The sequence below is a fragment of the Ambystoma mexicanum genome, chromosome 3q, assembly GCF_040938575.1.
Source record: "Ambystoma mexicanum isolate Mex_15411 chromosome 3q, UKY_AmexF1_1, whole genome shotgun sequence".
NCBI classification, from domain to species: domain Eukaryota; kingdom Metazoa; phylum Chordata; class Amphibia; order Caudata; family Ambystomatidae; genus Ambystoma; species Ambystoma mexicanum.
This window is the reverse complement of record NC_090926.1, coordinates 751,787,188-751,801,354: the sequence shown is the minus strand read 5'-3', so window position 1 is coordinate 751,801,354 and position 14,167 is coordinate 751,787,188. Positions and strand designations below refer to the sequence as shown.

The 14,167-nt window shown below is 47.7% G+C and overlaps 2 protein-coding genes across 5 annotated transcripts in view; one reads left to right on the top strand and one right to left on the bottom strand.

Annotated features, from left to right (window-relative positions):
* TEN1 (TEN1 subunit of CST complex) overlaps positions 1-14,167 on the top strand; it is a 528,532-nt gene that overhangs the window by 327,912 nt on the left and 186,453 nt on the right. The gene's annotated exons all lie outside the window — the stretch shown is intronic.
* Positions 9,686-14,167, bottom strand: part of EVPL (envoplakin) — a 160,418-nt gene continuing 155,936 nt past the window's right edge. Inside the window, exon 22 of the mRNA XM_069654718.1 lies at positions 9,686-13,908. Coding sequence (XP_069510819.1) covers positions 10,459-13,908 — 3,450 coding nt within the window. The 3' untranslated portion in view covers positions 9,686-10,458. The remainder of the gene's footprint in view (positions 13,909-14,167) is intronic.

Genomic DNA, 14,167 nt, shown 5'->3' with positions numbered 1-14,167 from the left:
ACTAGAGACGAGTTGGTGCACACAGGAAAGCGTCCAGAGTACAGTGCACGTGTGGGAGAGAAGAGGAATCCTGGTCCAAGAGCAGCAAGTCCTTAGGCGGTAGAAGAGAGGCAGAGCGAGACTCTGTGAGTCTAGATTGGCTGAGGCAGAGGGGGGCTCTGCGGGTCTCTGCGGGATCGTGGAACTGGAGCAGAGAGGTCTCTGCAGGATCGTGGTGAACTGGAGCAGAGGTCTCTGCAGGATCGTGGGGAACTGGAGCAGGGAGGACTCTGAGAGTCTAGAATGGCTTAGGCAGAGCGGGACTCGGTGAGTCCAGATTGGCTGAGGCAGAGCGGGACTCTGCAGGATCGTGGAAAATTGGAACAAGGAGGATTCTGGGAGTCTAGAATGGCTTGGGCAGAGCGGGACTCTGAAAGTCTGGAATGGCTTAGGCAGAGCGGGACTCTGCGGGAATGTGGAGAGAATGAGCCACGTAGGAGCGCGATTAGCAGCTAGCTCAAGGAGGAGCTGCACTGTTGCCGGGAACTGCGTAGGGACGCGGAAGGCAACCGCACCTTGAAATGAAAGTAGCGTTTGCGAGAAAGTAGCAGAAACAGCTCCGGAACGCGAGGTAACAATAACGATCAGAAGCGCTGTTGCAAGGCTTCCGTCTTGCTAAATAGTGTCAGCTGACTTACGTCTGACCGACGCGCTGACGAAAAGTGTCTGCTGGTCATGTGACCTTTGCATTAGCGTCTCCCGAACAGCTTCCATTGGGTGTAGAACGGTCTAGCCGTTCTCAAGGCTGAGGAAGCAAGGAAACAGGGATGCCTGGGTTTAGTAACGGACCCAGATGGGGAGGCAGGCATGACAGTGCCATCCCCCAAAGGGCGCCCCACACCCCTTGCCGCATGAAAACGACGTAGCAAAACAGGAGCATGGATGTTTGACACAGGTTCCCAGGATCGATCTTCCGGACCATAACCCTTCCAGTCAATGAGATAGTGAGGAATCCCGGCCCGCATTTTCATACCTAGAATGGCACGAACCTCATATTCATCAGTGCCTCTCACCGAAACTGCCAAAGGCCGGACGGGCAACCGGGTTCTTGAGGAACAAGGCTTGACCAAGGACACATGGAACACCGGATGTACATGCCAGCGAGCGGGTAGGTCCAGCCGTATAGCAACGGGGTTGATCACTTGCGTTATTTTGTACGGCCCAATGAAACGAGGGAGTAGTTTCCTTTTACCCGGGATCTTCAGGTTTTTGGTAGACAACCAGACAGACATACCAGTTATGTATTGTGGGGCAGTCGTCCGATGCCGGTCAGCATAGTGTTTGGCACTGGTTTGGGCCTTCAATAGATGCCCCCTTACTCTGGTATGAAGGGTGGCCAGAGCTTTCAATTTGACAGTTGCCTCAGGTACTGTGTCGGTAAGCTCCAAGTCCGCAGGGATGGATCGCGGATGCTGCCCATAAAGAGCATAAAACGGGGACATACCCGTGGAGGAATGACAAGAATTATTGTATGCGAACTCGGCTGCCGGTAACAGCGAAAACCAAGAAGACTGGTATTGAAGACACAGACAGCGTAGGTATTGTTCCATAGTACCGTTAGCCCGTTCCGTCTGCCCATCGGTTTGAGGATGATAAGAGCTGGACATGCGATCCTCCATAAGCAGAGCCGACGTTAAAGCTTTCCAAAAGCGAGATGCAAACTGCGAGCCCCTGTCAGTGATGATAACTGAGGGCAAACCAAAGAACTGAAATATGTTTTTTAGGAACATATCAGCTAGGATCTTAGCCGTAGGAATGCCTTGGCAGGGTATGAACAAGGCCATTTTAGTAAAATAGTCGATTACTACCCAGACTGTGTCGTATCCATGGACGGAGGGCAGTTCGTCTACGAAGTCCATGGAAACCATAAACCATGGTTTGTGAGGAATCGGTAATGGGCGTAGTAACCCCATAGGTTTACTCAGTGAATTCTTGCATTGTGCACATAAGGCACATGACGAGACGTAATCCACGACATCTCTGGACATTTTGGGCCACCAGCACCATCGTCGTAGAAGCTCTAGCGTTTTCCTTTGACCCGGATGAGCTGCTATCAAGGAATCGTGACCCCAATGTAAGGCTTTGGTACGCGTCTCCTCTGTCGGTAGGTATAAAAGCCCGTTCATGAACGGAAGACCATTTTTTACTTTAAGACGGAGGTCATGTACCTCCCGTTGGTTATGCGTTACCCAGTCTAGGATATCCTTTTTCAATGAAGGTTGAACAGAACAACCACAGATCACATGTTCTGCCAGGAGAAGAGGATTGGTACGGTCTTCATTGTCCACCCTAGAGTGCAGACGGGATAATGCGTCGGCTTTAGTGTGTTCTCTAGCAGGTCTGTAGCATATGCGGAAGTCAAACTGGGCAAAAAACGAATGCCAACGGGCCTGGCGAGCCGTAAGGCATTTCATGGTTTTGATGGCCTGTAGATTCCGGTGATCGGAGTAGACAGACACCGGGTGTTTGGCACCAAGAAGGTGGTGACGCCAGGTGAGCAAGGCGTCTTTGATGGCCAACAGTTCCTTCTCGGTCACCGTGTAGTTCTTTTCGTATAGGGCTAGCTTGCGAGAGAAAAATGCCACCGGATGTTCCACCCCGGAGTCCTTGCATCCATGAGAAAGGATTGTGCCTATAGCCTGATTAGAAGCATCCGCCTCGATGATATATGGTGAATCAGGATCCGGATGCTGTAGGACCGGAGCCGTGGTAAACGCTTCTTTGAGTCGATCGAATGCCCTCTGAGCCTCCGGTCTCCAATGGAATGGATTTTTTGGGCTGGTCAGTGTAGTCAGCGGTACCACCACTCTTGAAAAGGAATGGATAAAACACCTATAAAAGTTTGCAAATCCCAGAAATGATTGCAAGGACTTGATAGAGACAGGAACTGGCCAGTCCAGGATGGCTTTGACTTTGGATCGACTCATTCTGACGCCATGGCTGGTAATATCATACCCCAGGAACTCCACCTCTCGGGAATGAAAAACACATTTTTCTGCTTTGACAAAGAGGTGATTCTCTTTGAGTCTTTGCAGTACCTTGGTTACATGCTGTATGTGTTCTTCTAAGGATGCTGAATATATCAAAATGTCATCCAGATATATGGCCACGAATTGATCCAGGTAATCGCTGAATATATCGTTCATGAAGAACTGAAAGGTCGCTGGGGCGTTGCACAGGCCGAAAGGCATGACGAGGTACTCATATAAACCATATCGGGTTTTGAAGGCGGTCTTCCACTCGTCACCTGCCCTGATCCTTACTAGATTGTAAGCACCCCTCAAGTCCAATTTAGTGAAAACCACTGAAGAGCCCAACTGATCTAACAGAACGTCGATCAAAGGCAGGGGATACTGGTTCTTAACCGTAATTGCATTGAGAGCCCTGTAGTCAATGCAGGGTCTTAAGTCCCCTTCTTTCTTAGGGACGAAAAACAAAGGAGACGCTGCCGGGGACTGAGAAGGACGAATAAACCCAGTCCGGAGTGCATTATTGATGTATTCCCTCAGGACAGCGTCTTCCTGTATGGTAAGGGAGTAAACACGACCAGTAGGTGTTTTGGCTCCGGAGACCAATTCGATTGGACAATCGTACTGGCGATGTGGCGGCAATACATCAGCCTTGCCCTTGTCGAACACGTCGGCAAACCGTTGGTATACCTGAGGTATCAGTGACCTAGGAGACGCCAGCGCGTTTACTCTTGACAACCCTTCGAGAAAAGCCAAGACGGGTGCATCATGAACCCCACCGGAATCCAAGAAGCAGTTCTCATTACAATGATCCGACGGATACTGGATATGACCAGTGACCCAATCGATCACAGGATTGTGTAGTTTAAGCCAAGACAGACCCAGAATCACTGGATACTGGGGAGCCGTGATTACGTCAAAGACCATCTTCTCAGTGTGACCGTCAGGTAAGGATACGGTGATAGGTAACGTTTCCTCTGTTACCAGACCAGAAGACAGAACAGAACCATCAACTGTCCTAACGGACTCAGGTACCGTTTTCGTGGTCATAGGAATGTTTGACTGCCCGGCAAAGGCAGTATCCATGTAGCTATTAGTTGCACCCGAGTCTATCATGGCTTGGGTCTGAACGGTGATGTCGTTGAAACTTAAGGACACCGAGACTGCAATGGAAGCATTCAGTGATAGAGCGGAGTCCGTTCTGGTACCCGGCATAGGGACTCCCGCTATTGCCGAGCTTTGGCGTTTCCCGGCTTTTTTGCCGGTCTTTTTGGGCAAGCAACCAGTAGATGCTCCGCTGAACCGCAGTACATGAATAGGTTATTCCTGCGACGGTTTTCTCGCTCAGCGGCGGACAACCGACCCCGAATGGCACCTATCTGCATAGGCTCGGGCTCACCAGAAGAGGGCTGAGAAACTCCTGGAAGATTCGGTATGGACAAAAAGGGTTTCTTCTCGCCCTTTCTGGCGGTTCTCCGAGCATCGATTTGTAGCACAAGATCGATCAACTCCATGTATCCCGATGGAACAACAGGGACTGTCGACAAGGCGTCTTTCAATTCCTCCGACAGTCCTTTATAGAAGACTGCGGTCTTCTTGTCTTCTGGCCACTGTGTTTCCGCGGTCAACTGATTGAATCGTGCGAGATAGGCCACTAATGATTGGCTACCCTGTTGTAGATTAAACAGTTCCAAATCGGTTGCCTGAGTGGAATATCTCATGTCGAACACCCTGCTCATAGCTGACAGCAGTGCATCGCAGTCATATAAAAGAGGGCTATTGGTCTCCAACAAAGGGTTTGCCCAGGCTGCAGCAGTGCCCCCCAAATGCGACAATACAAATGCTGCCTTGGTTGTCAAATCCGGAAACGAACTGGGTCTACACAAGAAGTGGAGACGGCACTGATTAACGAACGTGCGATAGTTTTTTGGGTCTCCCGTAAACCTTTCAGGTGGAGTCAGAGGGAATTGGGTTGGCATCAGTACCTGAACGGATTCTCTTTGTGGTGCAGATGCACCCGAAGTGGATGCAACGGGAACCGGGACAGTCCTTCCTTGTGAGGAGGCATGTATGGCGTCCTGCATTACGTCCATACGATGGCGCATGGTGTCCTGAGCAGTGATCATTTACTGTCTTAAGTCCGACACCAGTTGGGTGAGGACAGACAGGGGATCTGACTCTTCCAACATGGCATCTGATTCTGTTATGATATGGGTTGAAACAACGAAACACAATGGACACAGGAGAATAATTCAATGGCCCTCGTAAAGGATACGGGCTGGTAGTAACAAAGGATACACTCGATGTCTTCTTATCTTCGTAAGATGACAGGTAGGGCGTAGTGTATCAAAGGGAACCTTCTAATCAATGTCACTCTCTGACTAGTAATTTAAACAGTCAAAGAGAGCTATTGGTGAGAAGGGCTTTTGAGGACCAAGATCCACCAGGCTGTTGATGAGAGGAAACTGATTAGAATGCTGGTAGATAAGAAGGGCAATAAAAACCTAAGTTGTAAACACTGACCTGGATGTAAGGACAAGGAAGTCTCTTTAGATGGTCTGAAGGGTCCGAGGATACAACGACCAGGAAAGGGTAGTGAGGAATCTAACCCGGGCGGAACGAGGGCCGCACTAGAGACGAGTTGGTGCACACAGGAAAGCACCCAGAGTACAGTGCACGTGTGGGAGAGAAGAGGAATCCTGGTCCAAGAGCAGCAAGTCCTTAGGCGGTAGAAGAGAGGCAGAGCGAGACTCTGTGAGTCTAGATTGGCTGAGGCAGAGGGGGGCTCTGCGGGTCTCTGCGGGATTGTGGAACTGGAGCAGAGAGGTCTCTGCAGGATCGTGGTGAACTGGAGCAGAGGTCTCTGCAGGATCGTGGGGAACTGGAGCAGGGAGGACTCTGAGAGTCTAGAATGGCTTAGGTAGAGGGGGACTCTGTGAGTCCAGATTGGCTGAGGCAGAGCGGGACTCTGCAGGATCGTGGAAAACTGGAACAAGGAGGATTCTGGGAGTCTAGAATGGCTTGGGCAGAGCGGGACTCTGAAAGTCTGGAATGGCTTAGGCAGAGCGGCACTCTGCGGGAATGTGGAGAGAATGAGCCACGTAGGAGCGCGATTAGCAGCTAGCTCAAGGAGGAGCTGCACTGTTGCCGGGAACTGCGTAGGGACGCGGAAGGCAACCGCACCTTGAAATGAAAGTAGCGTTTGCGAGAAAGTAGCAGAAACAGCTCCGGAACGCGAGGTAACAATAACGATCAGAAGCGCTGTTGCAAGGCTTCCGTCTTGCTAAATAGTGTCAGCTGACTTACGTCTGACCGACGCGCTGACGAAAAGTGTCTGCTGGTCATGTGACCTTTGCATTAGCGTCTCCCGAACAGCTTCCATTGAGTGTAGAACGGTCTAGCCGTTCTCAAGGCTGAGGAAGCAAGGAAACAGGGATGCCTGGGTTTAGTAACGGACCCGGATGGGGAGGCAGGCATGACAGTTGCTCCCAGGATGCAAAGGGAAGCCTTGAAGTGATATGGTCCTGTGAACATCATAATTTAATGTGCAAGAAAGACTTTAGGATTGTTCCGGACGATCAGCTCTTTTCTCATTTATAGCAACCCCATGTCGTAGCTGCCTCCTCACATTGACAGGTAGGGTTTCCGGTTATAGGATTATTACTCTAAAATGTTTCTTAAGACCAGAAATGGCCACAACTCTGATTTCCTTACCAGCAATCGGCCCTGACCCAAAGGTTGCACACCATCAATGGCTGAGGAGTACATCAATTACATTGAACAAAATGCCAAGCTTGCTTTATTGCAGCTGGAGGAGATACGTCTGCCACAGTTGGACCAGATGTTGTCATTAGCTATGGATCTGACAATGTCTCAACGATGGGGTCAGGCTGCCTGATATATCTGATATGTGGAATGGATACATTCTGAAGTCATGAATACTTTAAAACTTGTTTACAAGGAACTGTCCGTGAGGAAATATTGTTTTCTTATAAAGAACAATAAGATGGTTATGCAAAGGAATGTGAGGAAATCCCTGGTGCATTTGGCTCACAAGGGTCACAAAGGCATTGTATACACTAGAAGGCGAATACTACAGAAGGTGCAATTCCCTTCTTTTGACAAGATGGTTTCAGGCATTGAAAGGCTTTCAAATAGTTCAGAGCATTACCAGAGAGGTCTGGAACCACTGCAGAAGTCCCCTACCTGAAAACAAATGGGAGGAAGCGCCTGTTAATTTTTTTATCCCACTATTGAAGGCTCTCTGCATCCTGTGCCGCTGATAAGTGTTCCAGGTGTTCTGAAATACCAGTAATTTCTTCAGCAGCTGCTACAGCGATAGACACTGCATAGGACAAGATCAGCTTATAGCATACTGTTGTGCAGACGGTCAATGGACTTTTTTGGAAAGGAATTTAAACTTTTTGATGATTGTTGGGCTTTATCACAGTAAATGAAATCCTTTCCGGCCTCGGGTATATGGTTTGCTCGAATGCTTCATGAGTAATCTCAAGCCAACACTTTGGGTATGTCACGGAGTCAGTTGGCTCAGGTGCTTTGTCAATTCCTGGGAGATTATCACAGATGACCCCATAGCACCTCTGATCACTGCCCCTCTGAGCCGATGTTTGGTCGATCTGTAAGCAGGGCCCACTTTAGGCCCGGGCGAGCACCTGGGCGCCACATTAGCCTGCCTGTCACGCCCGCTCGGGGGAGTCTTTCAAGGGCTCCCCTGAGCTGGCCTGGTGGATTAAGGCGTGGCGGGCGCTCTATTGTAATGATATGCGCCCCGTTTTCCTGCTGGCACTAGGTGCGCCACCAGGAGAGTGGGGTGCTTTTTATTGCCATAGGGCACAAATGCTAAATCAGCATATAGGTAGCCTTTGAACGGCAGAGTCATGCTGGTTTGACAACTGCGCTCAATTGAAGTGATTAACTCCCTGCTCCTGCATGGGAGTGGGGAGCACATGCAGGAGCAGGGAGTTAATCACTTAATTGAATAGAACGCTGCTGCTAGTTTTTGCGGCAACACTCTATTTCACAGAGCAACAGAAAATGTGGTGCCCCCGTAGGAACCCAGGTATGAGGGTCCTGAGGGAGGGTGTTGGGGTGCCAAATTTTGTTGTCTCGCCCCGGGTGCTGCCAAAGTGAAGGCCGGCCCTGTCTGCAAGCACATCTCTTCCTCACTTTCATATCCTGGTACAATTTCCTAGGGATATTCTAGATGCGTAACATTGAACAAAATAGTGCATCATTGCTGGGAATGGGCCGGGTTAGTGCATCCTTTGCGTAAGATCCTACCATTAGTCTAAGACATACTCCGAGTTGTTTCTGGTGACCTAAGCACTAGATTGAGCAAATGTACTTTTAGTTCTGTGGTGATGTTGTATTCTGTTGGCACATGTGCCTGTTCTGTTCTGGAAGTGCCGCAGGATATGGGGGGTAGTGTGGGAGAGGGGTGTTGGGGACGGGGGGGCGGTTGGCGAAGAAGTGGGAGAGAGAAAATAGAAAGGACAGTTTTCCATGAAGCAGTGTGTCGCATCTAAAGGATGCCTTTTTTTATGCATGAGACTGTCAACGTGTTAGGTGTCCTGCATGCAATTTTCGACTTTTACAAAACAGAGTGCAAATGTAAAGAGTAAACAGGTGTAAATACCTTTACTTTTTCCTTTTACTCATCATCATGTAAGCAATGTAAATGCTGCCTACAAATTACACTTTACAGATGGCATTTACAATTGATTCCTACAGAATCTACCTGCGTTTAGCAGGTGGTAAATGCAGTAGAAAAAATAGGGGGTGAGGCGCGCACTCTAGTTCCCAGTTTTGTATACCTGATGCAAGTAGTAACAGGGTTGAATCCCATCAACTATCAAATAATAACAGGGTTAAATCCCATCTGCTGCAGTTCAGTTGCTTTTTCTACACATTGGTTCGAGAGTCCCAGGCTCTAGAGGCAGCGGCACCGGGGTCACCATGCCCTACCTAGGAGAGCCACATTGATGGTTTCCCCCGCCACCTATTATGGGAAAGAATTGTGCTATTGGAGAGAAGTTGGTTCCTGGTTACCAGAAGTGACTACAGCTACCAGAATTCCCTGAGATCCAAATTGATACTAATTAGTAACACCTGAAAAGACTGCCCCCCTGAAGATTGTAAGAGACATGAAAGCACTTGGAGGAGAAGAGCAACTGAACTGCAGCAGATGGGATTTAACCCTGTTATTAGTTGATCATTGATGGGATTTAACCCTATTACTACTTGCATCAGGTATGCAAAACTGGGAACTAGAGTGCACGCTTCACCCCCTCTTTTTTCTACACATTTGTTCACCTAAGCATTTCATTGATCTTTGTGCACTGATGCCCCATATTATATGCTGATCTATCCCCATATTATATGCTGATCTGTCCCCATATTATACGCTGATCTGTCCCCATATTATACGCTGATCTGTCCCCATATTATAGGCTGATCTGTGCACACAAGGCCAGTGATATGGATGCACTCTTGCTCTAATCCAGACCCATAATAGAAGGATACAACACGCCAACCGCCTGAGTTCTAAAGGATCCTTAGCGCACGTTTGTCCAACATGGAGTGGTAGGGGTAGAAACACCAATGTGCAAAAGTACATGAGCACCATTCTTTTCTTGTAAAAAATGACCACACAACACTTGGACACATTTAATTTATTGTGTGTACTGCAAGACCACAGAAAAACAGCCTTTATCGCTGTGTCAGGCAGAGGCTCGGCGTGTTTTTGCTCCAAATGCATGACTTTAATATACAGACATAATTGGCCAAAGAAACAAGGAGGATGTAGCAGGCAGGATAGTACCTCGCACTTTCTTAACCCTCCTCCACCCCGTTCAGCTGCCAAGAAAGAGGCTGCATTCCTCAAGTAGCTCTATCGTCTGCGTGCAATCGAACTGACCATATGGCATACCCCCCACCCGGGTCCCGCGTGCTGCTAACAGGCATCTCTCTTAGGCAGACGATTTGGCCCAAAGTTTAAGCCCTACACTGAGTTAAACAAGGACTTCCTGGTTTGCTCTGTGTACCCAACAGGCATTTGTGGAGCGGTTAAAGAGTGAAAAACATTTTCAGATCATCAAGCAGATGCAAGGAAATGCGAAGATTTGAGATTATCGATGATATGCTTAAAACAGTTTTACAGGTTTGTAACCTGTTCTTTCACTCCAGTCATCCCTTGAAACACTGGCACAAATGTGGGGTACAACTGCTTTATTTTATTGTGCAACATTTATTTCCCAGGAATGCAATGGTCAGAATGCTAACTCCCAGAATATTTGTTTTGCCCTCATTCATACTCAAAAAGTTAATTATACAAATTACATTGGGACTTAATGGGCCTTTGTTGCTAGAAGAAAGTTGGAATCTAGGCATATGGTTCCATGTCAAGGCTACCACGCCCAGAAAGCGGGTTCTATCTGTACATCAGACCAGAGGATTTAGGCCGGTAGAGGGGCATCTGGAAGCTATCGGACGCAGTGGGAAGAAGCAGGAGGCCGCTCATTGGATCTCTCTGGCAGCGTGCCATGGCTTGCTTATAACTGATTTTATCTTTGGTGATGGGGTCAGTGATATTCCTGTCATAACGTGTCTCATCCTGGATCGATTTGGCCATGTCACTGTCAACCATGCCCATTTCCACTGCCTCCTGCACTGGGATTCGACCTGTTTTCTTGGGATCTATCAGTCCACCAGTTACGTGCTGGACCTCCATATAGGGAATGGCGTTCTCCTTTGGCATCAATCCTTTCTGCACTGCTTCCCCCAATGACAATCTCTTCTTTGTCACTGGGTCCTCAATCCCTGTGAAGGCCTTTTGGGCGTTTAGCAGCTTCTGCATGTTCCTGTTATCGATGTGTCCTTTGTCGAGGGCCTTGTGGGCAGAGAATCGCTCCTTTGTGTTGATGTCCACAATTCCTCCAGTTGCCGCTTGTGCCTCTAACAGCTTTTGAGCTGTATCTGGATCCAACAGCTTCCTGTCCATTGCATTCCTAATGGAAAACCTCCTGTCTGTGGTGGTGTCATACACGCCACTGATGGGGAAGTGGTCATCTTGGGAAGGCTTGGCAGAGCTTTGCGAGAAGAACCCTCTGGCTTGACTTTGCTGACTTGTCGGTGATGAGAGCGGGGACTTTGATCCAATGATTGAACCAATGGAGAGGGATGGAGTCTTTGTTTCCCCTGCCACCAAAAGAGCAAACTCAGAAATAGGGAGCTTGCCATTCCGATACATCTGTAGTTCTTCATGTGTAATCTTCTTAGTCCTCAAAGCATCTTCAATTGAATACTGCTTGCCACTTTTTTTATCCAGAAGGACCGAGATCTCACCACTGGAGCCCATGGTACTGATTTCCTCCCAATCACACTCCAGTTCTTGCAGTTGGATATATTGGTTTCGATCTATGATGCCTCTCCGATAGGCTTCATAAGGGGACATATCCTTTCCTGTATCTGGGTCTAGAATGGAAATTCTAGTGGAAACATTAGTCTCCCTCATGTGCGTGTCATGATTCAGCTCTTCGCGGTTCACCTTTGTCTGGAGATCCCGTATAGAGCGTTCCTTTTCATAAATCCGGTCCTTCTCATTGAGGATATCAGCTTCCAGTGAGGACAGCTCTTGCTCAATTTGCATCTTCTTCTGCCGGTCATTCTCTGTCCTCTGTGTGAGCAACTGAGATTCTTTACTGAGGAACACAGACTTTTGTTGCTTCTGCCTGCCTAACTCCCTGAGTTCTTGGTCCAAGGTGGCCCTCTCCTGGAGGGCTAGGTTCCTCGACCTCTGGAGATCAGCTTCTTCTTTAGATCCTGACCTTTTTATGCCTTCAGCCCTTTCAAGTTTTTCCTTAATATGCCTTAATTCATCTTCAACATTTTGTCTTGCATTTCGTTCTTTGTTGTACAGTTCTCGAACCCGTGCACGCTCATTCTCCAGCACTTTGTCCTTCTCTACTCTAATTATTTCCTTGTAAACAGTCTTTTCAATGGACTTCTCCCTCTGTAGGATGTCAATTGTTATCTGCAAATTCTTACACTCTCTTTCAAGGCTTAGAATTTTGCTCTTTTCACTGTCCAAGTCTTGACGCAGAGTGTTTGCAGATTTTTCCAGAAAAGGATCCTTTTCGATCTTGACCACTTCTTCCATGACTATTTTTTCCTGTACTGGGGTTGGGCTTTCTTCGATTTCCTTGATCCTCAAAGTTATCTGACGTAGTTCCTGCTCAGCTGCAAGTTTCTTGCTTCGCTCTTCTTGGAAATTAAGCTGCTTCTCTTTTTCATTCACCACAATTTGAAGCTGTTGCACAGTACGTTCCATTTGACGCCGTTTGTTGACCTCTTCGTCTAAGGTTCTTCTAAGACGAATGTGGTCCTCTCTAAGCTTTGGGTCTTTTTGTAACAGTACGACCTCCTGTATGACCACCTTTTCTTCAGGCTTTCTTCTCTCCAGCAGTATGCACTTGTTCTGCAAATCATAGACCGAATTCTCAAGCTCCCTTCTTTTCTGAGACTCGTTGCGTACCTCCTCACGCAAATAGACAACTTCCTTCTCCAAGGCTGGATCCTTCTCATACTTTATTACCTCTTTGTTGACCATTTGGGTCTCGATTTTGGCCCTCTCTCTCTTCCACTGATCCCGTTCAGAGCGGAATGTGACTACCTGCTCTTGGGATCTTGAACTTGAGGTCACTAAATCACTTAACTGCTTCTTCAGTCTCTCAATTTCCCTGAGGTTCTCTGGGCTCTTCTCAAGCTTCACAACCTCCTGAACAATCTCCTTATACTCAATGGCAGGCTTCTGAGACCTTAGCATATTCACCTGAGATAATACCATATCTATCTCCCTTTCAAAGTTTGACCTTTTGCTAGAAGTCTCTAGGAGCTCTCTCTTCAGGCGTGTAATCTCACGTTCTGTTTCTGGATCTACATGGAAAACCTCATTTAATATTTCCTTGATCTCCACTTTGGGCTTTTTCTTCTCTACAATGATATACTTGCTTTGTATGTCTGTTAACTCCCTGGTTATGGTCAAACATTTTGTGTGTTCTTCCTCAATGAGGCTTTTCAGCCTTGAAGCCTCTTTAAGCATCTCAGGGTCCTGCTCCACCTTCTTCACTTCCTTCACAATGATCTTTGGCTCAACATTGCTTATCACCCTTTCCAATTCCTCGATCCGACTTTTCAGTTTCTTGATGTTGTCCTCCGTAGTCTTCCTCCTGAATGACTCATCCTCTGTTTGTATCTGGAGGGTTCGTGCAGCTTTGAGCATCTCTGGATCTCGCTCCAGCTTCACCACCTCTTTCACAACCACCTTCTCCTTGATGTTGGGTTGTTTTTGTTCAAGAATGACCAGCTCTCTCTTGAGTTGTGCCAGGTCAGTGGAGAGTGAGGCATTCTCTTCTTTCAGCTGCCTGATCTCCTTGCTGAGACTGCTGGCCTGACTCTCAAGGTTTGGGTCCCGCTCAATCATAGTCACCTCTTTAGTCAGCAGTGGAAGCTCAACTGTTTTCTTCTGACCCTCCAGCTGGCTGATCCTCCGGTTAACCACATCGATCTCGGACTGTGCACTCTCCCTCTGCTTGTACTGTGACTCTATTTGGTTTTTGAGTGAAGCTAGTTCTTTCTCCCTTGTGGCATCCCTGTAGTATTGCACAACCTCCTTTTCCTCCAGTCTTTCAATGGGCCTCTTGGTCTTCAGCATCAGGAGTGTCCTGCGGTTTTCTTCCAGCACTTTCTGAACTTGGGAAACCTTCATTGTCTCTTCTTCCAGTTGTGACGAAAGATTGTCAGATGCCCTGGAGGACCGCAGGGAGTTTTCAGACTGAACACTGTGCATTGTGTCCATCTGGATACCATCATGCACATCCTTCTATAAACAAAACAAAAAACAATGCTGTCAAACCTGGAATAATAATCATACATATTTGTTGGTGTTGACTATCCACAAATAACATATGAATAATTGACAGAATAACCTGACTGGGAACTACATATATGGCAATATCTCAGATTGAGCTGATGTGATAGCTCTGTAGGTTAATGCACCCACTGTAGATATCTGTCTGTAACTTGTAAATGACAGCTTTGAATTCCGGATGGCTGAGTCAGCCTTCCATTGTGTAAAACAA